Below are 24,655 nucleotides of genomic sequence, written 5' to 3'. Positions count from 1 at the left end.
GGCGAAGCGTTCAGGGGCTGTCCGCGTGGGGGCCACCTCGGGGGCCTGGCCAGGGCCTAGTCCCTGCAACAGAATATGAGGACAGGGGTTGGGGGCTGCCCGGTATACTGCCTGGCATCCCGGGGGTGCTGGCTCAGAGCCCGGGCACCCAAGGGAGGGTCCCAAGGCAGGCGCAGATAGCAGCGGCGTTGAGACAGAGAGACAAGATCGGGCCTGAACAGTCTCACTTTATTAACACTTTAAATACAGGAAGCTGCTTGGGCAGGGCTAAGCCCCAGGCCAAGGGTCAGAGCAGCAGGACGCACGGACAGACAACTGAACGGATACCCACCCTAGGATGCTCTGCCCCTGCAGGAGCCAAATTCCCCACCCTCTCCCACCAGATGCACACACCGAGGCCCAAGCCCAGAGGTGGTCCCCACCACAGAGGCAGGCATTGCCTGGTGGGCAGGCAGGTGGGCCAGCTCACAGCAGCTGCCTGCAGGCAAGCTCATCTCCAGCGACTCTGGGATACCAGAGGATAGAACATGTTGAGCACGAGGGCCACCAAAGCTGCCACGGTGCCCAGAACAAAGTACCGGAGGCAGCCTTCATCTAGGGTGGTAGGGCCACGTGGTGGGGGGCCCACCCAGTCTTGGGGCCCCCAGGGACCCAGGGGCACAGGCCCCTCGGGTACCGGTTCCTCCTCGGCCTCCAGCTCCTGCCAAATCCGGGAAGCCTACAGTGTGCGGAAACGGCCATCAGCACCTGGGGCAGGGGTGGGGAGGGACCCGGTGTCCCCAAGACCCCTGGCCACGGAATTCCCGCTCAAAGTGACTGGCACTAACCCCTTACACAACCCAAGTCAAGCCGAAGGGAAGTGGGCAAGCGGGAGCCACGTGGGCCATTCGCAGGATTGTCTAGACAGAGCACCGAGGCAGGCGAATCTTGACAGCATTTGGGCCCCCCAAGAAGCTTCCCAATTGACATGCAGCTTCCCATTTGGGTTGGCCAGGGGAGTGGGGAGATGGCTAGCTGGTCAGTTCTTTAGCACGGGACTGCCACAGAGGAGCTCATGGAGGTTACAGCTGCCAACCCAAGTAATCTGGGTCCCTCCCACCCATGTCCAGTTAGACTATGACCATGGTCTTCTATCAGGATTCCTCTGCATCTGAGCAGAGAGAGCTCAGAGGAGAGAAGAGTAAGAAGAAACCAGTCCAGAAAAGAGATGCAGCTGTACCCACCCACCAGACCTATGGCACCCCATGTCAGTAAGGGGTAGAAGACCCCAAGGACTCAGCAAGGACAGACGCTCACCTCAGAGAGGGTGGTGGCCACCCTAGCCCATGGCCAGCCTGGATAAGGCCTGTCCTGAGTGTACATCAGAACAAAGGAATTATGACAAGTGAGGGTCTGTGGGCTGGCTGGCATGTAAGGAAGGTGCAGAGGGAAGTGGGAAAGCGTAGGGTACAGTTGGACTGTAGCATCCCTTCACCCAGTGAGGTTCAGAGCAGCTACTCAGCCTGTGCCAAGAGGGTGCCTACATGCACGCCAACAGCAACGCGCTGGTGTGTGTGCGCCCTTGTAAGTGTCACTACAGCATGGGGATTCCTCCAGACTCTGAAGTAAGAGGATCATGGTTCCAAGACTCCAGGGACCGATGGCTAGGGGAGAAGAGGCTATGCCCCACCCCCTCCCATCTGTGAACTGAACTCCCTAGCCTGCAAAGCCTCTCCCATGCCTCACCTGGCTGGCAGCAGCCTCAGCTGCAGGGCTCAGGTCTGGGTGGTGCTCAGAGTGACCTGCCCTGGGGGGCCTCTCCACAGGAGAGTTCCGCCGGCGGTAGAAGAGTACATAGGCATAACGCGTCACGACCTGGCTCTCGTCTACTGTTGTCACCGTGCTGTCGTCAAACAAGCGCCAGCCTACAGCGAGGTGGGAAGAGTGTGAACATAACCTGAACCAGCACCGCTACCACCTATCCTGCTAGCTGTGTGTGCCCTCACCCACGTCGCTGCGCTGGCTGCTGCGGTCATTGGGCAGGCGTGCACAGGCGGTGTAGTGGCCGCCGATCATGCCTCCGTAGTGGTTGATAACAGCATAGAGGTCATAGCTAGGCAGCTGTTCCTCTTTCTGACCGATGCAGAACTTGCTCAGGTCCAAGTTCCTGTGATCCCAGCCAGAGAAAGATGACAGTCAACAGGTACCCAGGATGCCGCCCGCCCCACAACCTGATTTCAGTCACCAGAACTCATCGCTCACCGAACGGGGAACTCCACCAAGTCATTGATCTTGTCACGCCAGATGAAACTCCGGAAGGAAAAGCGCTTGAGCTGCACAATGAGTACGTTAGGAAGGCGCCACAGCAGCAGCTGCTTGGAGGCCTCTCGGTGTTGTTTACACTGTGGGCAGTACCTGATGGAGGACAAGAGCGGGGGTCAGGACCCAGCAGAGCTCCACTCCACTCTGCCCCACTACCCGCCTGCCGCCCCATCCTCACCAAGCCTCCTCGGGTGCCAGCACCTCGGGCCGGGTGAAGAGGTTCAGGCACTGGTCCAGAGTGAAGTGGCCAGCACGGGCAGCCTCCCCAGCAGAGCCTGGGTCCTCAGCACACTCCAGCTCCTTGGAGGCTACCAACACAAACTCCTGCAGGCGCTCATTGTTGCGCCAGACGAGAGCCAGGCTGCAGTCCTCACCTAGCTCCAGCGGGGAGTCTCCTAGAGATGGGTGGGGAGAGGGGTCATGTAACTATGGAGAGCGGCCAACCCAACCCATCCCATGGCTCCTACCCACAGCCTCAGACACCTTTATCCTCCAACCGTTGCTCTCGGTTAGATGCGTCAATTTTATAGATGAAGAACTGGGGTGTGTGGGCATTTGTGGCTTCACTTGGGTGTTGATATCCGGGCACGGCAGCTATGGAAACAAACAAACAAACAACAATCACAGCTCCTCTACCTACCAGGACCTAAATAAGCTTCCCCCAACCTCCCCCACCCTGGGTGCAGAGCCTTCTAGCAGACTCTTACCTTCGGGCCGAGACACCCTCTCACCAGCAGGCAAGGAGCCAACTTCAACTGGCCCACTGGCCAGCACCTCTGAAGAAATTCCACTGGTGCTGGGCACAGGGCCCCGGTCAGGGGCTGCCCATGCCCGTGGGACCCCTGTGTCTCCCTCGGCCACGGGGGTCACCAACTGGAGCTCAGGCGGCTGAATCGGGTCCCTCTCACTGTCCCCAGCCTCCAGGGAGCTAGTGGAGAGCAACGTAGTGCAGCTAGGGCCCTGGGACTCCAAGGCCATGCGACCAGGCTGGAAGGGTGGCTGGAATACACTCACAGAGTACCTGGCAACAGGCAGCAAGGCGAGTAAGAATCCTGACAAGCCTACCCTCCAACCACCCAACCCTAATCCCATCCCTGAGCACTTACCGGGCGTACCCCTCTAGCAGCTGAGCAAGACGAGCGTAAGTGAGACGTGAGGCAGGTACACTGACCAGAAATGGGTAGCCAATGTTCTCAGGGCGGCAGAGACCCTTGTGGTCAGGCCAGTGGGTTTTCTGGCAGAGCCTGAAGGGAAGGGGGAACTAAGAACAGGGCCTGAGCCCCACCTTCCAGGATTCACGGCTGGCAATTAGCCTCTGGCCTTAGGAACTGCGTATGCCAGCCCCGCCCTGACACCCCCCCCAGCCCAGCAGAGTAGAATGGTAAGTGAAAGGCTTAAAACATGTGCCTTTATGGGGAGAGGAGGTAGGGTGGCAAGTGAAACATGGAGAGGAGGGCCAGGGAGGGGGAGGCGAGGGGGGTCCTCACTGGTTACAGTAGCCGACACGGTAGCACCGAGTACAGCGCTTCAGCTTCTCATCCTCTGACTGCTGCTTCCGCTGGCAGGCTGCACACTTGGAGATGGGGACGCTGGGCACCTGGGGGCGCTAGGGTGGGTTGTCTGGCTCAGCAAGGCCAGCTCGGGTGAGAATATCCCTCTCCCATAGGCCCTCATGCCATCTGGTTGGTCCTCACTTACCTGCTGCACCTCTAGCACCACCACTCGCTCCTTAGCCAACTCTGGGGATAGCAGCTCGAAGCAGAGGAGCGTGTCGGATGGGGACACAGTGTCCAATGAGTGGGAGGGCAGGAACACACGGTGGAAACGATTCTTAATCACCTGGGGACAGAGAACACACAGATCCTATGTGAGGACGAGTCCTTTCTCTAGCCCTGCCTCAGCGCACAAGGAGACTTGGCCCTGAACTTGGGCCTGAACAGCAGAGTGGGGACTGTGGCCCCAAAGCAGCATATGCCTCCGCTGGCACCAGCTTCAGAGCCCAACAGAATAAGCAGCCTGGTGCATCAGAGGGCCTGAAAGCCGGGACTGGGATAGACAGCAACCAACCCAGCACTGCACACTGTGGGCCTCCACTCTGTCAGTTAGTGGGGCCCTGCTGAGACTGCCCCATGGCTGTTGTGGAGGGGCCACATCAGAGGAGGCTCCTTCCCACTTTTTTTTTTTTTAAGATTTTATTTATTTGACACAGAGAGACACAGTGAGAGAGGAGAGTAGAAGGAGAAGCAGGCTTTCTGCCAAACAGGGAACCCGATGTAGGGCTTGATCCCAGCACCCTGGGATCATGACCTGAGCAAAAGGCAGACACTTAATGACTGCGCCACCCAGGCGCCCCCCCCTTCCCACTTTTATCCCCAAAGAAAAGAGTACCTCCAGGCTGGAAGCTACGAACCTTTGGGAAAGACTAGCATAGAGATAGATTCCGGGTAATGTGAGGGATAGAGGGAGAACCACAGCTGCTCGAAAGATAGTCCCGCAGCTCCAGCTCCTTGTATGACAATGGAAAAGTGCTTGAGGGTCCCAACAAAAGGGGGGAGTAAACTCCGATGATGGCAACCTCGGGACCTGAGGGCACTTATGTTGCACAGCCCAAATGCTTGGCTTCATGCCTCAAGCCCTAGCACACCCATGGGTTTCATGCAGTCACACGCATGTTTGTGGGTACACATACAGATGCCAACGACCATCTCGCGTGTCTGTGCACCCTAGATACCCACACATATCCACATGCCTAAGGGCCTGGGGAAGGACAGATGTACCTCAGCCAGACGCAGGTTCTCAGGCTTCACGTGTACACTCTGAGAGAGTGAGTCCAACACTTCACTTGCGCTGGAGTTCTCCTTGCTGATGCTCACCAGAAACTGGTAACAAGAATAGAATCCATGGGGGAGGTGGGCCAGGGTCTTTGAGATCGCCCAGAAATAGGAGCTTACTTCTCACCTTAATGGGCTTGCTGTGGGGCTCCCGGGCAAAATAGAAGACGGGGAGAACCTTCTGCTTCTGTGGCAAGGGCACCGGCAGGTAGAGGAATGGGTCAAAAGTGATGGAGACCTGCAGATGCACAAGTGGCACTAGGTGACTGCACCGGGAGTGGGGCACAGGATGCTTATGTCTGGGGAGCCCAATCCAGGCACTCAGATGGTCCTCAGGGCCCTAGGGCCAACCAGGAAACGCTCAGGCTTGAGAATACCAGACAGACCAGGAGGACCACCAGGAGAGAATACTCCCTCTTTCCAGCAACTGAGGCCTTGCTCAGCGTTGCCACTTATCAATCTGACCCTCACTCATACCCCACATGTCTTTCCAAACTTACCCCCACCCCCGCCCCACCTTAGAGCTGGTCTTTGAACCCAAACACCCCTTTTGTGTCAGTTGGAAAGCTACCCAGCCTGACCTCTGCAGCCCATGCAGAAGGTGAAGGCCTCTCTATCAGCCCCTTTACCCAAATGACACCTAAAGATGCACACACCCTCAACCCCAATTTGACCAGGCTAGCTACAGCAAGCTAGGGACTGCTTTCCAGGGGAGCCTGTCGCACCTTGGCACACACAGGGCACACCAGCTTCGACTTATACTGGCCCTGAAATAGGTCTACGATGAAAGAGTCGTTCCTCATCTTATGCCGCTGCCATGCTTCTTCAGCTACCACCTGAGGAGCAGAGTGGTGAAGATCAAGGAGACCTGGGGCCTGGGATATGCCTGAGATATGCCCACCTCTGGCCCCAACCCTGACCTCATCAGGCCGCCCATCCGAGTCCACGGTCTCTGTGTAGGGCTTGTTCTGAATGCGATTCAGGTCTTCATGCAGCCCGTCCAGCAAGAAAGCCATGAACTCCTGGGCGTCGTGCTGCGCATAGCCTGTGAACTGGCTGGCCTTGCTCGCCACAATGGCCTGGATGCGGGGGCCAAGTGTGAGCATGGAGCCCCAACACCCACCATGTACCCAGCTGGCGAGCCTTCCCCACCCTCTCTAGCCAGGGTGGAAGTGGCCACAGATCACCTTCAACTTGGAAGGTTGGAAGGCATGGTGGGTGCCCTTCCACAGTGCCCGGAGCAGTACAGCAAAGCCAATTGCCAGACGCCCACCGGTCCCCAGTGGGTTGTTGTAGTTGATCTCAGCCTCAAAGGAGCGGTCTAGGGACAACAGCCAAGTAGAAGTGTGAGCAGGGAAAGGTATCCCCTCTGCCCGCGGCGCGGGGCTCCTGGCCCTGCTCTCACCGTGGAAGAAGTCCCGGAGCTCCCGAGTGTTAGACAGAGATTGAATGACACTGTTCATGAAGCAGGTGTTGCCCAGATTGACAAGGCCAGTGAAGCCTGGCAGACACACCTTCTTCTCTTCCTCCTCTTCTTCCTCCACACTATCTCCGCTCACGGGGCTATGGGGCATTGGAGGCACCATACATGTGGGCTTGGGCTGTGGGAGTAAGGAAGGGGATGAGAGAGTAGCCCTGAGGCTCTCCAGCCTCTAACCTTAGCTGTCCCCTCCCCACCCCAGGATTCTCACAGAGGCTAGGTGTGGCTCTGGCTTTGGGGCTACATGCTCCATGGGGGTGCGGGCCGCCACACCATCCAGCCCCGTGTCCTCAGAACGAGCCTTGGGTTTTTCCTTCTCCACTGCCCGAGCTTCCTCCTGGCCTGTGAGGGGATGGGGGGCACTTCCTGGTGGGGCTGAATCCAGAGGGGTTGGACCTGTCGGCACGGCAACCTTTGCACCACCCACTGCACCTTAAAAAGGGGGAACGAGGGGGCTGGTGGTTAGCAGCACGTGGAAGGGGGTAGGGGTCCGGGTTTTGCGTGCTGGACAATGAAGGGAGCTCGTGTGCAGACCTCGTGCAGCTGGGGCCTCCAGGCCCCCCCAGCGCTGACTTTGCCGCTTACGGAGACAGATGTCAATGCGAGAGGCCGTGAAGCAGAAGGTGCACTGCTCGGGCTCAATCAGGTTCCTGTGGGGAAAGGCTGAACTCAGGGACTTAGGTGGAGTAGGTGTTGGGCTAGATGGGCCAGGGAGACGGAGCCCAGGGTGGGACAGGCATAGTACTGGGGCCAAGAACCACCCACCTGAGCTTCACCTGCCAACGGAAGATGGTATGGGCCCCACAGCCCGGGTGTAGTCTCAGGAAGTTTCCATCCCTGCCGAAGCAAAACAGGGAACAGGGCAAGAGGAAGGGTGGGAAGAAGAGCATGAGATACGCTGTCCTGCCTGAAGTGTGCCGTGTCCCGTGTCCTGCCCTCCCACCCACCTGGTCTGGAAGATAAGTGTGAAGTCCTGCTCGCGGAAGAGTACTCGAGAAGTGTCCCTGCGGATTTCTTTCACGTACACGTGCACCACCACTGAATCTGGCCCCTTCTCATAGGAGTCATTCTTGACGAATGCCAGGTTCACCATGGACTCCGGCTCTACATTGAGACCACAGCTTAGCACTATCCAGGACAGGTTCTGGCCCACTGCTGTTCTATCCCCAATCCACCCGCCAACCTTGCAACCCAACCAGGGCTCTGCCTGCCCACCCCCAGCCCCACCTTTACCATCCACCAAGGTTATAGCATCTGCTGCCACTGCCATCTCCTCTTTGGAACGGTCACCTTTCTCAGGGTCTCTGCTCCGGGTCATGGCTGGGGAGACTGGATCATTCCTGGTGGACACGGTCTTCTCTCCTGCCAAGAGCACTAGATTCTCCTCTGAGCCCAAGAGGCAGGTCTGGGGATTCAGTGGTGGTACCCGGAGCTGTTCCTCAGCTTCAGCCTATTTGCGGCAAGATTGTGGGCAGGATCAGCTATAGGTCTGGAAGGTGGCCCCCCCACTGCAGTCTATCAACCCTCCCATCTCCCAGCTCCCACAGGTACCCCACTCTCACCTGGGTGGCTGTCTCAGCCAAGAAGGGGGGGGCATCACCCCGGGGTCCAGGCCCATCTCTGGACCCTTCCCCCTCTGGCCCTCTTCGGAGATGCACAGCCCTCTTGGCGCTGGGCCCTGCCTGGGCCCCGGGGCCAGCCCCTGCGCCTACCTCACCACGGCCCTGGGCCCGCTTCTGGTTCCGGGCTTCCTGTTTAGCCCGACGGGGCTCAGGACCTGGCTCCAGGGCAATGGGAGATGGCTCCTGCCCATTCTCCTGGCACCGCAGCCCTGGTACCGCCTCCTGGGTCCCTAGAGGTTTCTTCTACCAAAGATACAGCAGTCAGGCCCTGTCAACCATGCTGGCATCCCTACCCTACTCTGCTGTGGAACTTACCAGAAGAGAGGGCCATGTGAGCAGAGGCACCTTCTTGGGCAGTGCCAACTGCAGGAGACCACCTTTACGGGCTTGTACTTTGGTGCAAGAACTTTCTATCTCAGCATAGAAGACACCACCCCACTGCCGACCATCTGGAGACAGAGGAAGGGCAGTGAGCTGGGGTGGGGGAGATCAGAGGCTTCAAATATATTGCTGGGCTCAGGGCACATGGACACACCTGGAAGCCGCACCACACAGTCTGTGTCTGTGAAAGCAGCATCCACTTCCTCCAGCCGCAGGGGACCCGCTCCCACACGCAGCTTGACAATCACCTCATCGGCACTCTGCCTCCAGTCAAGCAACAACTCTGTAGGGGGTGTGCCAGTGAAAGTATGAGGGTCTCCATGAACTCCTGTGGGGGTGAACAGCTGCCAGAGACCTACCCCTAACAGAGCTGCTCCAGATGAAGGCTATAGCCCCAGTGCTCCCTCCTCATCCCTAGCACTGTACCACCTGCACCCAAAAGGCCTACTCATTACTCACCCTCTTTGGCCTGCTCTTCCCGAGAGGACGCTGACCCTGACAACAAAGAAAAGAACCAGGAAATGATGATGGGGAGGCATCCTCCAAGACCCCAGCACCCCACCGAACACCATCTTCAGGATCTCACCCAGGTATGTAGACCTTAAAGCTGAGGCTCTACCCAGCCTGCTGTGAGTCCTTCTCTCAGTATCAGACCAAAACAGGAGGAAGAGCAAAAATGTCACCTCACAACCCCTAATCTATATACTCAACAGGGTGGAGAAGGAGACCACAAGCACTTGGGAATGCCACAATCACCTCTCCTAGGATCTCCATCCTTGCTCTCCTGGTTTGCTCGATCCTTCTGCTTCTTCTTACTGGTGGCCTCCTCCAATCCTGGGGGACCTCTCCTTGGGCCCGTGGCACTGGCCCCGCCAGACATCTTGAGCCGCTTGGTCGACAGCCAGAGTGCCCCGGGGTCGGCAACGGCGTCTGGGTCAGGGCTACGGCGCTTTCTTCCTGGCCCAGCTATCTTGGCAACTCTTTGTGGCCAAATTCTCCAACAAGGAACTGACAGCCTAATGAGAAGGGACCACTGATCACCATCAAGGCCCAACAATTTGCACCTTGGTTACAGCCCAGGGCTCAGCAACCCAGAATACAACCAAGATACTACAGAGCAGTATCTCTCCACCACCTAATGCAGCCCTGGACGCTCTCAGACTGTTCTGAAGGAGGAATAAACAATTTATGTAGCAACAACATCTTCTGGCAGAGACTCCTAGAAGCCTACCATAGCCCACAAAGATAGGAGCCTCACTGAGGAGGCACCAGGTCAAGGTAGCCATGGCCTGGAACCAGGCTCCTCAACCAATCTGGAGAGGAGCCATGGCTCCAGCCCACAGGGCTGGCACTCTGAGCAGGGTGCTCACTTTTCCACACTCTCACTGGCTGCTTAGTCACCACCCAAGAAGTAGGAGGTGGAGGAAGAAGGCAGAAAGACAAGCGAGCAGCAAGGGGAGCAAGCTCTGTGGCTGAAGTCAGGCTCAGCCCAGGTGCTACCACTGCCCAGGCAAGGTCCTGGGGTTAAGGTGTCCCACCTGCCACCTGCTGGCTCCCACCCTCCCCTGAACCTGTTCCTATACACTGCTTGGTTTTTCTTCCTACATCCCAACAGGGATTTTTCTTTCCCACTGCTGTCCCAAGCAGAGAAGGGCCTGCAAAAGCTGGGGTGAAAAGGGTATCTAGCTGTCACACTACCCTTTCAGCAGCAACTCTGCCCCAGAGCCAAACCAGGAGGGGCAACCAGTTTGAGAATGAAACAGACATCATCCCCTTCTTTCCTAGATCCACTCACTCATCAGCACTAGGCTAGAGACCTTCTACCCAGTTTCCCTCAAACCCACCAGTAGATTCTGGACTGTTTTTCCATTCAAAATAAAGTTCTCAAAATTGAGATAATGGTGGGAATAAACCATGAATCTAGGACCCATGGCAGCCTCAAGCCTGCTCTGAGATGGCAGCAAAGCAAGTAAGTGACTACTTTGTGTTCCCCAAGGTGTACATGTGGCGGGGACAGAGATGGACATTCTTCTGTGGGGTACTAGTGGGCTGGATCTTTAATGACGACAGATCCAGAGCCGAGGAGTGGACATCCTCCACTTCCTTGCACCAGGCCTCAGCTTAAGGTCGCGTCCCTCCCCATTCTCCCGTGGACACCGAGACAAGAAAGGGCCTCTCTAGAGACCATGCTGGCCTATACTGCTGCGGGGGTTACTAACTAGAGACCAGCGCCCCGGCCGGGCTGCTACTCAGCTCCAGCTTCCGAACCCTGGGCCCGCCACCACCTCCTCCGGGAAGCCGCCCTCGCTCGTCGCCAGCCCTCTCGGAGTCAGGAGGCCAACCCCGGGCGTAGAGTAACGGCCCCGCCTGCATCAGTGGGCCCGGCCCGCCGCGGGGCTCGAGGGTTCGAGGCTGGCACGGCCCGTGACCTTGAACAGGCAGCCCGGGGCCCGCGTCGCGGCCTCCCCGGCTCCAGCCAGACAGGCCAGTTGCGGCCCGTCCCACTCACCGAGCGAGGCCGCCGCCGCCAGCCCTCTTAGGGCCCTGGCAACCCGCTCTCGATTCCGGTTCCGGCGTCTGGTCGGTTCCGGTTCCGGCGCGCCCCTCCCCCGTCCCGTCGCCGCCGCCGCCGCCTCAGCCGCTTGTTTTGTTTCGACTTCTAGTTACGGCCGCGGGTGGCTAAGCGCCTAGCTGGTGACGCACTTCCGGTGGGAGCGGGCACGCGGCGGCGGGTAGCTCCGGGGCGGGCCCGGACGGAGGAGGCGGGGCTCCGGTGCCTTGGCTTCGCCCTGGCCCAGCTGGTGGCGTCCTGAGGTTCCGCCCAGAGACCCCGCCCCTTCCCAAATCAGAGTCCGGACGACACAGTGGGGATTCACAGCGGTTTATTGGGGGCCTGGTCAGACTGGGAACTTCGCCAAGCAAAGACAGTAACGGGGGCGGGGCTGCGGGGGTGGGGTAGGAATCCTGCAGGGATCACTGGCAGGTGTTGTAGATCTGGACCTGCAGGTTGATGGCTTGAAGCACACTACGCATCCTGGCCTCCAGCCCATCCAGCTGGGCGGCTTTGCCTTCCAGGGCCCGCTCGTTCTCCTCATAGGTGCCTTCCAGCTCTAGAAGGGTCAGGTCTCAGCTGAAGGGTCCTTCGCCCACGGACCCACACCTCTGGAGTTCCACCCACCCCAGTCCTCACCTTGCAACCGTTGCAGCTTGTCCTGAGCAGCCTGCAACAAGCCTCGGGCCTCATCCCGAAGCTGCTCTGCCCGCTCCTGCGCAGCCAGCACACCCTGGGCCTTGCGCTCAGCCAAGGCCTTCACCGTCTGGTACTGGTCGCCCACTGGGCCCTGCAGCAGCTGCAGATAGAGACGGCAAAGTCAGTGCGGTGGCACAGTGAAGGCCCAGCCTCTAGCCCAACCCCCACCAGCTGGCTCTGCCTCAACCCACCTGCTCAGCTTTCCGGGCACGACCCTGGGCATTGCCTGCTGTTTCTTCAGCGCTAGAGGCTGCCAGGCTATTCCCTGCTCGTTTCAATTTCAGAGCCTCCAGGAGACCATCCAACTGCTGAGCCCGCTCGCCTGCAGAGCTCAGTGCCTGCTCCGCACCTGCCACCTTCTCCTGCACCTGTCATGGGTGGACACAGGGTTAAACAGGTCTATGGGTGCATGCCCTTAATCTTTTCCCATGATATCCCAGAGAGACCACACCTGGTGCAGGGTTCGCTCGGTGTCCTGTGTGTCAACTACTGCCCCCTGAATGGCACCCTGAGCAGCACCCTGTGCCCTCTGGGCTTCCTCCAGTGCTGCCTGTACAGTTTCTGCCTTCTGTTTCTCACCCTCAGCCCGGCTCCTGAGGAAGAGAGGGAATTAGGGCCTGTAAGTATCAGGACCAGGTGTCAAGGATAGGGGCCAGGGTCACGATCAGACCTTGCCCGCCGTGCATCTTGTAGTAGCTGCTCTGCCCGACGCACATCTCCCACAGTACGGGCCAGGATTGTGTCCACATCCGCCAGGCTCCGGACTCTCTCTGCAATCGCTCCTGCCAGGTGCTGAATCTGCTCAGGTGATGCTGGGATGGAGAGCTCTAGCACTCGTGTGGCCACCATCTCAATGCTATCGGGATCAGCCCCCTCCTCTATGGGGACACAGGCAAGGCCTTAGGCACACACAGATTCTCGAACACAGGCATCGGATACAATCTTGGGGCATGGGACCACACATGGAATGTGGGTTTGTTAATAGGCACAGTGATGGAACTATAAGTGGGCACAGGCTTGGGGTCATTGATTTTGGGACCACATAGGCAAAGGTTGAGGGACTAGACATGGGGTGATAAACACAGGTCCAGTGCAGGCCCTGACCCAAGTATGAACCCACAGACACAAGTATGAACACAGACACAGGGAAAACAACCACATGGCCTGGGCTACACGGGAGGCTCACGGCTAAGGAAGTCCTTCACATTCTGGATAAGTTCCCGAAGTTCTTGGTTGGCCTTCTCCACCTGTCCCCTGGAAGCATTAGCCTTGTCCAGGGCTGCCTGGGCCCGCTGCTGTGCCTCGCCTGCCCGCCGACGGGTCTCAGCCACCTGGCTGAGGATGCCACCACCTTCTGCCAGTGCCCGCTGCAACTCTGCCTGTGTGTGCCTGGCCCGGCCCAGTGCCAGGTCCGCCATGGCTACTGCCCCATTGCAGCCGAGGCCCCCACAGCGGGGCTGCCCGTCCTCGTCCAGACAGCCGGCACCCCCACAAGGGCTTGTAGCACAGGGTGCATCCCCCGGGGGTCCACACACCTGCCAGGCACAGAAAAGTCAGGGCCCTGCAGAAGGAACAGCCACAGCCACAAGTCCCACCCCATGCTGTGCCTTACCAGTTCATTTATGGCTGTCAAGCTCAGGGAATGGGTACGGGCAGAGAGCTCGCCTAGTGCCCTCTGGTTGGCCATGTGTTTGCGGTTGAAGTCCTCTCTCTGGGCAGTCATTAGCTCCTCTGTCCGGTGCCTGGTATCTGCTGAGTTGCTCACAGGGCTGGGCACTGTCAAGGCCGATGTGTTGGCACGATGTTCTGCCTCTGCAGACAGACTGTGGGCGTGGCGGATGCTGTCATAGGCACCTATAGTAGGCAGAGGCTGGCAGTCAGCTAAAGATCACCTAACCCGGGGTGCCTGGGTTAAGCATCCAACTCTTGATTTTGGCTCAGGTCATGATTTCAGGGTCGTGAGATCAAGCCCCATGTTGGGCTCTGTGCTGGGCGTGGAAACTGCTTAAGATTTCTCTCTCTCTCACTCTCAAAAAAAAAAAAAAAAGATAGCCCAACCCTGGTCCACCTGCCAAGCTGGCCGACAGCTCACCCAGGAAGTTTGAATGCTTGAGCAGGTCTAGATGCTGATCCAGCTGCCGCAGTGTGAGATTAAGTGCAAGCCCATCTCGCTCCAGACTGCTTAGTGCATGGTTGGCATTGAAGTTCTCATCCTGCACATCTGTCAGTTTTGCCTCCAGCCGGGTCAGGTGCTCAGTGGCCTCTCCAATTTCACGCCTGTGCCAGTGGGGGTGGTGTTTAGAGAAGCTTAGGCCCTGGTCCATTGGGTCTCTACCCCATCCCTCCACATATCCTCAGGCCCATCCGCACCGCAGCTCCTCTGTAGACTCCATGAGCTGTGCAGTGGATGCAGCTGAGGCGTTGCGGGCACCCACAATCCCCTGCACAGTCCCCAGCTTCTCCTGTATGTGCCAGAAGCTGCTTTCAAAGGCGCCCAGCACACCCGTCTGCTGCAGCTCCTGTGCCCGCTGTTCCAGACGCCGTGTACGGGCAGCCAAATCCTGGACCACTCGGTCCCAGTCCCCAAAGCATGCGTGGCATGGGTAGCAAGCAGGAAAGACTCCTGAGAAGCCTCGGGCACACTGGTCACAGCGCACGCCTGACACGCCTGGGCGGCAGCTGCAGTGCCCTGTGGAGCGGTGACACTGAGGTGTGTCTATTCCACGAGGGTCACAGTCACAGGCTGCAGGAAAGGGCAAATCACAGAGTTAGGGTGCCAGTAGAGCATCCCGGGAAGCCCCCTAGCCACCCTGGCCCTGTTGGCTTACCACGGCACTGCAACCCAGGGTCTCCCCAGTGGAGCTCCTGGCACTCAGAACAAGTTCGCCCACCAAAGCCAGCACGGCAGTGGCACTGCCCTGTGAACTAGAGTGGGAACAGGGCAGAGGTCAGCGCCTCCATCAGAGGCTAAGCTCTTCAGACTGGAGACAGACAGCTAGCCCCACCCACCCAGAGATCCACAGCAGGGTCCTTTACCTCATTGCAGGTGGGGCCTCTGGCTCGGCTTGGGTGGCAGGCACAGGGCTGACAGCCACGGCCGCTGGTAAGGTTCCAGAAGTTGGGGGCACAGCGGTCACAGCTAGGGCCCTGGACATTGGGGAGGCATGGGCACTGCCCACTGCTTGGGTCACAGTTGCAGCGGTCAGTGGATGGGCAATGCTGGGGATCTGTACCCAGCAAGTTGCAGACGCAGCCTGTGCCGGTCAAGCACATTAATCAAGGGGAGCCCGCACAGCAGACTCTGATCCCCTCCCCCCAATCCCTTCCCGATCCCACACTCACGGTGACAGCTCTGTCGGGCAGCCTGCCCATGGAAGCCAGGCTTGCAGTGGGCACAGTGGGGCCCTTCTGTGTGGTGTAAGCAGCGCAGGCATTGTCCCGTGCGGGGGTCACAGGCATCAGGGTCCGTGGGGTCAATGTTCCCACTGCACTCACATGGCTGGCACTGGCCACCCGGCCTTGACGGGTCCCCAAAGTACCCAGGGGCACAAGCATCACACCGCGGCCCTGCCCACAGTTGGGGAAGGCATGAGTGTTCAGTTCAGCTGCCCCACCCTGACCCCACACCTGCACCTTATCTACTCACCTGTGTAGCCTGCCCTACAGTGGCACACGATCTGCTGGGAGTACCCATCCCGATGGCAGGAAGTAGCAAAGTGCCTCCGGCTCCCAGGGCCTTCAGGGCAGGGACAGGGCCGGCACTGGCCTCCATATGGGAGCCGTGGGTCCCCATGGAAGCCAGCAATGCACCTTCAGGGAGTGACAGGAAGAGAGATGTGATCCCGGAGCTGCCTTCCCACCCACCCACCCACTCCTAGTTGCTCCAGGCTCACCTTTCACAGTGCTCACCCCCGGTGTGATCACGGCAGCCCAGGCAAGCGCCTGTGCGGGTGTCACACTCGTCTGCGTGCCCGTTGCAGACACATGGCTGGCAGCTAGGAAATCCCCACTGGCCACGCTGGCAGCGATCGCAGCGAAGCCCGAAGGCCCCAGTTCGGCAGGGGCACTGCCCACTGGTCCCTTCACACAGGCCACTGAGTGCCCCCTCGGAACTGCACTGGCAGGCTGGGGGCAAGGCAGAGGCTGAGCCAGGGAAGGGGTCTGAGGGAATCTAGGTGGGGTTAGGGTAGGAAAGTCGGGGAATCAAAGAGAACTTCCAGTGCCCCAGTGCTGGCAGTGTGGGGCCTAAGGCAGAGTCAGAGAAAGAAAGAAGCATGGTGGGAGGGAGGGAGGAAGCCAGTTGTGGCGAGGAGAGAGAATAAGAGGGAAGAAAGGCAGGCAAGTACCTTGACAGCCTGTGGGGCCAAAGCCGTAGAAGCCAGGGGCACAGACATCACAGCGGCGCCCCACCACCGCAGGCTTACACAGGCACTGGCCGCCGTGGGGGTCACACTCAGAACTTAGGGAGCCCTGAGGGTCACACTGACAGGCTGTGGGGCAGGGGGAGAGGGTCAAGTCAGGCTGGGGCCCCACACCTCTGCCCCCACCAGCCCACAGCACAGACACTCACGCAAGGCACCGTTGTAGAGGATGGCGGACAGGCTGATGAGGAGGGGGGCGCAGGCCTCAGAGGGAGGGGTCTTACTGGGCACCAGCCCCTCCTCATGGCAGCGGTAGCGTTCAAAGGTGGCACGGCGCTCCAGAGCCTCGGCGTCCCCCCCACTAAACATCTCTAGCACCAGGACACGGGGCAGCAGCACCAGCTAAAGCGATGAGCAAGGAAGAGTGAGGCCCAGACCCAGGACTCTATTGGCACTGCCAGAGCAATGAGCACCCCCCCGGGCCTGTCTCTTCCATCACGGGCCCCTCCTGTCCAGCCGCTGCTACAGGTCCCATCCCACAGACCCTGCCTTCTTGGTCAGCATGGGAAAAGGAGCTATTCACCGAGTCAATGAGGAGGCTGGGTCCAGAGTAGGGAGCATCCATCTGGGCGCCTCCCCCTGTTCGCACCAGCTTCAGATGTACTTTGTAAGACATGCCAGGCTCAAGGCAGACAGGTCTGGGAAACACCATATACCTGGGGGGAGAAAAAGACAGGTATGGGGTTCACCCAGGGTCCCTATTCCCACCAGCCTAGGCCTCCCCAGCCCACACACCAGCAGCCAACTCACTGGCCAAGAAAGACATCAGGTAAGGCTGGGTCATGCTGACAGACAGCTGGACAGACTGACAGAGAATTCATACAGAAGATTCCCATAAACCTGCCTCGCCAGAGTCCTACACCTGTGCAGACCCATCTCTGAAAACACTCCCTACAACCCTGCAACCCACACAGCATTTTCCCAGCAAAAATACCTGCCAATTTTTATTCAATGGCCTCCTCGTCCTTCCTCCAACCTTGACCTCCAACCTCTGCTCTTCTTCATCAACACTACATTGTCCCCCCTCTGCCACCTGGCCTTGCCTTTCCTAGGCCATTCTCATCCTCCTGCAAACCCATGCTAGGGTTCTTTTATTGCCCTTGAAAACATCTTCCCTCAATCCCCGAGTCTCCCTTAGCTGTTACTTTGTCTTTGCTTTCCTTCCCAAGAGATTCCTAAAACTAGACTGTGGTCACTACCTCCATTCTAGCCTCCCATGCCAATGGGGTTTCTGTGCCAACATGCCAAGGGGACAGCCTGTACCAAGCTCACCATTGACCACCATGAGGCCAAACCCAGCTGCCTCTTCTCTGTTTCCATCTCCTCCAGCATTTAGCGACATGTCATGAAAGCAAGGCATCCTTCTTCCTGAGACACTCTTCTCTCCCTTCTGGAATCCTGTCCATACTCCTGATTTTCCCTCACCCCCAGCTCCTCCTCTACTGGTCTCAAACACCCCAAAGCTTGGTTCTGGTCCTCCTTCCTTTCTCTGGTCATTTCATTTAGACCTATCCCTTTAGTGACAAGTCCCAAATTTATATCTCCAACTTGAGACCTCCCAGTAATTCCAGACACAGAAATCCACCCACCCACTGGACTTTTCCTTCATCCCTAAGTACCTTGGAACTGCTTCTCCCTATGTCTCTATCCAGTAAAGGGGGTCAATCGTCACCCAGATGAACAAGACCAAAATGCTAGAGTTATCTTTCCACTTTCTCTCCCTTGCCTATATGTCTAAGCCATCAGCTCTGCCGCTGGAACCCTCTGGAACCTTCATCTTGCCACAATTGCCACTAAACCTCTGGCCAACCCACTGTCACTCAGCTAACTGAACAACCTCCACCTTTAAGTCTATTTTCCATTCAGCAAGTAGACGGATCTTTGTTAAATCTCAATTGAAAAGATGTCTATAATGGATACGGTCCATCATATGCTGTTCTCTCCACTTCTGTGTATTGTTTGAATACTTACATAATAAAATGTGAAAAAAGGTGATAAAAAAAGGTACATGAAACAAATACAACCCAAAATGTAAGGAAACAATCATCAGACCAGTCACATCCCTGCTCAGAAGGCTCTGATGCCTTCCCTTCCCCTGTGGGCATTCCCTGTAGTGACACTGAATGGCTTCCCATTAATTCCAGCCACAGGCCTCTGGAACTTAGACCCCTAAGAGAGCAAGCCTTGTTCTACTCCTTCTTCTGACCTGTGCCATTCCTAACAGCACCTGGAAGACAGCATTCAGGAGAAAGCACTTGAAGCAAGGGACAGATGAATGAGCAGCAGCATCTTCCAAGTGCCCTTCAGGGAATTATGGCTGGCCCACAACCCTCCACTGCAACAAATGCTACCATTAGTATCCTCACCGGGTTTCTGGTCGCAGAGTCCCTGGGATGTGGTCATCCTTGGGCAGCACATGCCCACACGGGCTGTGGGCAGACACAGGCCCTGGGCGCTGCACGGTCACTTCCATCTCTGCCCATTGCTCAGGGACCTGGGGGGAGGGGATGATGAAGGAAATGCTACCAGACCCAGAGGTTTGGCTCAGGGTTAGGTTTCAGAGGGTCTGACCTGGGGCTCCAAGCGCAGCAGCAGGTCGTAGTCCATGGCTCTCGGCACAGAGGTGACCAGGAACTCCAGCGTCTGACCTTCCTGCAGCCTAACAAAGCCCCGGCCTGTCCAGGATGGAGTCCCACTAGGGGTCGCCAAGCGCTCCACCACGTCAACCATCTGTGAGGGGCGCAGCTCAGTGTGGGTGCTCAGGTAAGAACCATCTCTTCGGCCACAGCCTGTCCTCACACCCAGCTCTTCAGCTGAGGCCCTATCCAAGGCTAGACACCCTGCCCAGACAAAGTACCACCCATAACGCCACCTCTCCAATCCAAGCCCTGCCCCACAACGTGGTCTCCTACCTGCCCTTGGGTGTCCTCGGCCTCCCAAGTTAGGTGGTCCAGGAAGGGCCGGAAGTAGCCAGGCTGCACCTGCTCACAGCGTCGCCCCACCATGTGCTGGCGACAGCGGCACTGACCTGTGGCCTCATTGCACCTGGGAAGCCCAGAGTTACTCAAGAAGGGCCCTTTATCCTGCCCAGGATCTTTTCCCACCCCTCCTGGGACCCCTTATACGGCACTCACTGGGGATCCAAGGCACCACCCACGTCGCAATCACACGGACGGCAGCCAAGCAGATCATGGCTCAGGCCCCAGTGACCAGGCTAGGGGAGAGGAGGATGCTGGGGGCTAGAAATAGACCCCTTCGCCACCCATTCGGGAATCCAATGACAGCTGTCAGCCTCTACCACCCCTTGGTGAACACACAGTCCCTAGACCATGGCTCCCACCCTTCACCTCCCAGACCTGACGCCTCTCAGCCAGGAATGGACCCTAAGGTCTCGGCACCCACAGTGGGACACAGACACCACCCTCTTGCCCTGTGCTCTGAGGATAAGTGCAGGACCCCAGAATCCCAAGCCCCTCCAGTCATACCAGGCAGCGATTACAGCCACGTCCAGTCACTAGACGCTTGCAGAAACAGGTTCCACTGTTGGGGTCACAGGAGGTGACCCCAGGCACTGTGCCCCGTGCATCACACTGACACCCTGCAGGGAAGGAGACCCATCACACTCTGGGGAGCTGTGGCAGTGCTGCTGTTGAGTTGGGTCAAAAGTAAGAAGTCAAGGGTTAAGGTCAGTACAGGAGCTAGGGCAAGAAGCACATACGCCGGCAGCCTGCAGGGTCACTGGCACTGAGCCCAAAGAAGCCGTCACGGCATTGCTGGCAGCGAGAGCCCACCACATGTTCTTTGCAGCGACACTGGCCCGAAACCAGCCCCATAGCAGGATCATCATGGGGATCACAGCGACCACCGTCTTGGGAACCCATGGGGTCACAGTCACAGGCTGAGGGCAAAAAGAGATGTAGGATGACCCTTATCCCAACTAGCCCAGCACCACCCATCTCCCAAGCCTCCCGGACACTGGATTCCCAGCTTGGCTCCACCCTCCACCCCCCCCCCCCCCCCCCGACTACAAGCCCCTGCAACCTGGACAGCAGTCTGGCTTCCTAGTTCCTATTCCAGACTCAGCCTTCCCTCTCCCATGCCCAACCCCAGCCTCACAGCGGCACACAGCTGGGTCCCGCAGGTCCTTGCTTGGGTCACGGTAGAAGAAGGGTCGGCAGAGCTCACAGTGGCGCCCAGCTGTATTGTGCTGACATCCATCACACACGCCTCCACTCACGTTGCCAGACGCCAGGTATGCGGCCATGTCAAAGTGGCAGCTGTGGGAGTGCCCATGGCACTCACACTCTTGGGGAAGGGAAAGGCAGGACAAAGGCCAGTTGAGGGACCACGTCCTGCGGATAAGGGGTTTCAGGGTCCCACTGACACAGCAGGTCCCTGCCGCAGGCCAGAATTTGTGGGTGGGGGGCTCAGGTACTTAAAGGTTTCAGCATCACACTGAGCCCCTGACCAGAGTAAACTAGAAGAGAGTTAAGGGAGTCCTTAGGAGCATCAAGGCCTGGATACCCTTCAGACATAGCCTGGGTGTTAGACGCTTGACCACCCAGTTCTAAGTTCTACCCACAGCACAGCCAGACCACAGCAGGCAGGTGCCAGGATCTCACTTACTCCTGCAGGCATGACTGTGGCCATCCTCAGCTGGACGCCAGGGCAAGTCATGATAGAAATCCTGACACTGCTCACAGTTGAGGCCACGAGTGTTGTGTTTGCAGACGCAGGCCCCATGAACCTAGGAGGCGGGCAGGCAAGTGGTCAGCACTGTCCAGCCAGGCCTGTCGTTGCTCCCAGCCCTATTCCAGCCAACTGAAGTCCCTCACCATGCCCTCAGCATGGGCTGGTGCTCCTGGGGCGGGTGCACACTGCGAGGCATGTCCATAACAGAAGCAGTTGCCACGCACAACCAGCTCGTAGAGGGCGTAATAGTATTTCTCACGGATCTCCCGCCGTGGGTCAAGCAGGTTGTCCCCCAGTGTGTGCAGCCGTGTCAGGTTCACCCGTAGGTTGGTGATCTTCAGCAGGTCTAAGTGGAGGGGGAAAGGATAGGGAACCAGTTGGCCAGGAAGGCTCTTGTTGCCCCATGCCCACTCAGGGGTTGCAGCTGCCAAGGTCACCTTGGGAGACCTCCTGTCTACTGCTATCTGAGCTAAATTGGACTTGGCACCTGCCCTAAGAAGCACCCAAAATAGCTACTGAGGTCCCAAATAGCAGTTGGACACTGGGACTGTGCCAGGCTCAAAGAGAGGAATACTCACTCTGGATCCGTGGGCTATATGGGTCTGGGATAGGGATGGCGGGATCTAGCACACGATAAATGACCTGAAGGGACAAGGAGCCATTAGAGACACTGGACCTTGCTTCAGGCCCATCATCCCCCATTTTCCTGCCCCATGTCATATCCCAGCTCTCACCTCGCCTTCAGTAGATGGCTCAATCTCTGAGTAGCGGGACTCACACACTATGTCATCCCAGTGCCGTGGGGGGGCCAGTGGGACTCCTGGAAAGTCAGCCCCACAGTCATAGGAAAAATATCGATAGACATGCCAGGTGCGTCCAAAGTCAGCTGAGCGCTCCACCAGCATGGCAGCAGGACGAAATGTCTGGGTGGGGTGCATGGCTGATCAGTGAGTATCAGGACTCCAGTCCAGCCCAGGCCCATCAAGAAAGCCCGGCTCCCAGCTGGGGCTTGCCCCTAAGCAGCTCACAGGCAGGTGGGGGTGACCGCTGGAAGCCAAGCAATAATCAGGAAGGGTAGCCACTGCTTGGGGGAAGGCTCGGGGTCATAGGGCCCAGGGAGGCAGCACCTAATCCAGCCTCAGTTTGGGGCAGCATGGGAAAGGCCTGGAGTCAGAAGGCAACAGAAGGTGTGGGAGATGAAGGAACTTCCCATGCAGCCAGAACACAGCATATGAGCTCAATGGGGCTGGGCTAAGGAGCTGGGACTCTGTTCAGGGGCAATGGGGAGCCAAGCAGGGTGATTCAAGCAGGCTCCCAGACATGCGGGCACCTTGAAGGTCATAATGAGGTGCGTGAAATGAAACTCAGCCTCCAAGTCCAGCTGGATGGTGACCACGGGGACACCTGGGGCAGGAGTTGGAGGTCAGGGACTTGAGGCTACAGGTGGGCAACCCTGCTCACCCCATGCCCTGCCCACGACCTCACCATTCTCTGACTGCCACCAGGCTGTCCGGCGCTGTGGTGCAAAGCTGGTAACTACATTCTGGATTCGATGGCTGTTTGGGTTGTCTCTAGCAGAGAAGGGGCGCCGGGAGTCACACAGGAAGCACTTCTTCTCATCCTGGGTTGGGTCAGAGTCAAGGTCAGGGTCAGTGTTTCAGGCAGTGCCAGCACCCCCTCCCCCAAGACCCTCATCCCACCCAGCCTCACCTGCAGGTGACTAACGATGCAGTAGGGTTGGGGGCCATGTAAGCCACAGGTGGAGGAGGCAGTCAGTCTGTCAGCACGGCCCACTAGCAGGTCACCTGTGGCAGGGTAGCAGCTTCCCCTGGAACAGGCTGGCACATCCGGGACGAGGGCCTGGGCCAGGGCGGTGGCCAGCACTGGGAACAGTGGGTCAGCCAGTTCTGCTGCGCTCCCAAACAGCAGCCCCAGGGCTGGCTCCCCAGGACCCACCATCACATCCCACAAATCCCAGGCCTTTTCAGGCCCTCTCACCACTCAGCAGTAGGCCCAGTCGAAGCGCCCAGGGCCCAGGCTGTCCCCGCAGGTCCCTCCCTTGGTCCCCTGAGGCCCGCTCCATCCTGAAGAGGAGGGGAATCCAGATGAGGGGTGATAAGAGGTCTGGAGCCTGTGCCCACCTTCCCCCTCCCTTGGGGTTCCCTGCAGACCCTGCCCCCGTAACTCCGCTGATTTCCCACTCAATCCTCCGGCTGGCCGCCCCTCCACTAGAAGAGTCCTGCGACTTTGAGCAAAGTTGAGAAGCATGGCAAGAAGGAAAGCATGGAGTGGATCTTCGGCAGGAGTGTAATACCATGTGGAGGTTCCCCTCCCACCTCTCCAGAAACAACCCTCATTCTAGACACAGGCAAGCTCCCCTGCAAATCTTTATTGCGCTCCCTTGTCCAGGCCTGTGCAGAACAAGGGAAAGGGGGTTGGCTTTAGGCCACCACAGTATGGGGGTGCAGCAGGGAGGGGGTGTGGCACGAGCAAAGGAAAGGAGACTGATCTGAGACTTCAAATGGTCCATGGAACACAGCTTTTGTCCCTAGCATTGTAGGAGCTGTGGATGTCACCATCAATGAGGTTGCTCAGTCCCGGGGTTCCAGCATAAGCAGGGAGGTGAGAAGGCACACACAGAGACATCAAGCTCCTCTATTTAAGGATGTGGGAAATTTTAGGTTGGCCTGGACCGAGCAACAGGACAAGATGGGGGTAGGAGGAAAGACGGAGAAAGGCTATCCCCTGCCCAAGTCACGGCTCCTGGGCTCTCCATCTCCCTTAATCACTACAACGAGTAGGCACAGGAAGTGCTGTCTCCGTTTCCCAGCTTGAAGGTGGGTGCGGGGCCGTCAACGACGGACAGTGAGTGAATCCAGATCTTATGGCTAAGTATCCACTCCATATCTTCCGGACTACCGGGAGGCCAGAGCCCAGGCCTGGAATGCGAACTGCAAGCTAGTGCCCCACCCTGGCCCCTGGGACCACAGGCGGTGACCACGGACTCCACAGGTCTGTAGGGCCAGGGCCTAGTGGATCTGAGCTCCCACAGCTGTGCCCACTCTGTCTGGGGCCAGGTGGAGAGTAGCCAGAGCTGCGTGACCAGGGTAGAAAGCTGGGGTTTCTTCTGGGGAATCACCAGGTTTCTCAAGAAGTCTCTCGAGCAGGTCAGCAGTCAGACTACTGGACTTTAAGGGTCTCTGAGAGTTATTCCTGTTATCTGGAGTAGGGGTGTCCAGTAACCCCGGGGTTCTTGTAGTCAACCTGAGGGTCTGAGGGATACTAGAGGTGACTCAGAATTTTAGATCACTCAGGAAAGGATCTACCAGGTTCAAAGGCACTAGATGGCCTCTGTCAAGTTTTACAGGATATCTGGTTTCTCAAGGACAGAGGATCACTGGAGGATATCATGGGGTCCCATGGGGAGTTACTTAGAGTCAACGGGCACTCAGTGGGGTCCTTGGTCCAAGGTCAGGAGATTCTTGGGTCAATCACTCCCAGAGTCTCTCTTACTGGCATGGCATCCACAGACCACAGTCAGCAGGTGGCATACACATTTGCCCATAGCCGCCTGTGCTCAGCAGCTCTGCTGCCCACTGCTCCAGGGCCCACGGGGTGGCCACCTTCTTGCCCTCTGTCTGTTCATTCTGCACCAAGGGGTGCTCCAACACTGAGGA

The 24,655-nt window shown here is 58.1% G+C and overlaps 2 protein-coding genes across 13 annotated transcripts; both read right to left on the bottom strand.

Moving 5' to 3' along the window:
* Positions 1 to 207: 207 nt before the first annotated feature.
* USP19 (ubiquitin specific peptidase 19) lies at positions 208 to 11,342 on the bottom strand. Of its 12 annotated transcripts, none has more exons than XM_082727601.1 (27): positions 11,125 to 11,342; positions 9,372 to 9,631; positions 9,075 to 9,110; positions 8,770 to 8,898; positions 8,550 to 8,683; positions 8,175 to 8,477; positions 7,846 to 8,062; positions 7,560 to 7,716; positions 7,378 to 7,449; positions 7,147 to 7,262; positions 6,824 to 7,044; positions 6,538 to 6,733; positions 6,320 to 6,453; positions 6,053 to 6,211; positions 5,858 to 5,968; positions 5,260 to 5,370; positions 5,079 to 5,180; positions 4,000 to 4,140; positions 3,789 to 3,907; positions 3,408 to 3,545; positions 3,009 to 3,322; positions 2,785 to 2,895; positions 2,480 to 2,696; positions 2,242 to 2,394; positions 1,986 to 2,146; positions 1,726 to 1,904; positions 208 to 718 (listed from the first exon to the last, which is right to left on the bottom strand). In XM_082727601.1, exons 2-27 carry the CDS (start codon positions 9,493 to 9,495, stop codon positions 491 to 493), a joined length of 4,083 nt encoding a protein of 1,360 aa, XP_082583727.1. In that variant the 5' UTR covers positions 9,496 to 9,631; positions 11,125 to 11,342; the 3' UTR covers positions 208 to 490. The 12 variants fall into 12 exon arrangements, with proteins under 12 accessions (XP_082583727.1, XP_082583722.1, XP_082583724.1 ...); XM_082727596.1 differs by having other exon boundaries at positions 7,840 to 8,062; positions 11,125 to 11,337; XM_082727598.1 differs by having other exon boundaries at positions 6,824 to 7,038; positions 7,903 to 8,062; positions 11,125 to 11,331.
* Positions 11,343 to 11,480: 138 nt separating this feature from the next.
* Positions 11,481 to 23,257, bottom strand: LAMB2 (laminin subunit beta 2). Its single transcript, XM_082703314.1, has 33 exons — positions 23,150 to 23,257; positions 22,977 to 23,062; positions 22,689 to 22,861; positions 22,464 to 22,599; positions 22,309 to 22,382; positions 21,713 to 21,901; positions 21,557 to 21,620; positions 21,122 to 21,324; positions 20,913 to 21,033; positions 20,403 to 20,591; positions 20,005 to 20,184; positions 19,772 to 19,884; positions 19,421 to 19,500; positions 19,199 to 19,331; positions 18,858 to 19,016; positions 18,653 to 18,780; positions 16,810 to 16,942; positions 16,436 to 16,628; positions 16,212 to 16,355; positions 15,759 to 15,990; positions 15,512 to 15,675; positions 15,208 to 15,432; positions 14,902 to 15,119; positions 14,694 to 14,790; positions 14,236 to 14,608; positions 13,958 to 14,142; positions 13,478 to 13,719; positions 13,052 to 13,400; positions 12,536 to 12,743; positions 12,317 to 12,458; positions 12,057 to 12,233; positions 11,806 to 11,965; positions 11,481 to 11,725 (listed from the first exon to the last, which is right to left on the bottom strand). Exons 2-33 carry the CDS (start codon positions 23,059 to 23,061, stop codon positions 11,589 to 11,591), a joined length of 5,406 nt encoding a protein of 1,801 aa, XP_082559440.1. The 5' UTR covers position 23,062; positions 23,150 to 23,257; the 3' UTR covers positions 11,481 to 11,588.
* Between the last annotated feature and the right edge of the window lie 1,398 nt (positions 23,258 to 24,655).

The sequence above is a fragment of the Mustela nivalis genome (assembly GCF_964662115.1).
Source record: "Mustela nivalis genome assembly, chromosome: 1".
Taxonomy (NCBI): domain Eukaryota; kingdom Metazoa; phylum Chordata; class Mammalia; order Carnivora; family Mustelidae; genus Mustela; species Mustela nivalis.
Note: the sequence above shows the minus strand (reverse complement) of the source record. Positions and strands in the feature narration are given on the sequence as shown.

Bases quoted from the DNA above. Each gene is read 5' to 3' on its own strand.
- USP19 (XM_082727596.1), bottom strand. From the start codon at position 9,495: ATGTCTGGCGGGGCCAGTGCCACGGGCCCAAGGAGAGGTCCCCCAGGA. The intron at 6,212-6,319 runs GTGATCTGTGGC...CCCCGCATCCAG, and splicing joins TCCAACCTTCCAAGTTGAAG to GCCATTGTGGCGAGCAAGGC. The intron at 3,908-3,999 runs GTAAGTGAGGAC...AACCCACCCTAG, and splicing joins TGGTGCTAGAGGTGCAGCAG to CGCCCCCAGGTGCCCAGCGT.
- LAMB2 (XM_082703314.1), bottom strand. From the start codon at position 23,061: ATGGAGCGGGCCTCAGGGGACCAAGGGAGGGACCTGCGGGGACAGCCT. The intron at 21,325-21,556 runs GTGAGTATTCCT...CCCTCCACTTAG, and splicing joins ATATAGCCCACGGATCCAGA to ACCTGCTGAAGATCACCAAC. The intron at 19,332-19,420 runs GTGAGTGCCGTA...TGGGCTTCCCAG, and splicing joins GGTGGTGCCTTGGATCCCCA to GTGCAATGAGGCCACAGGTC.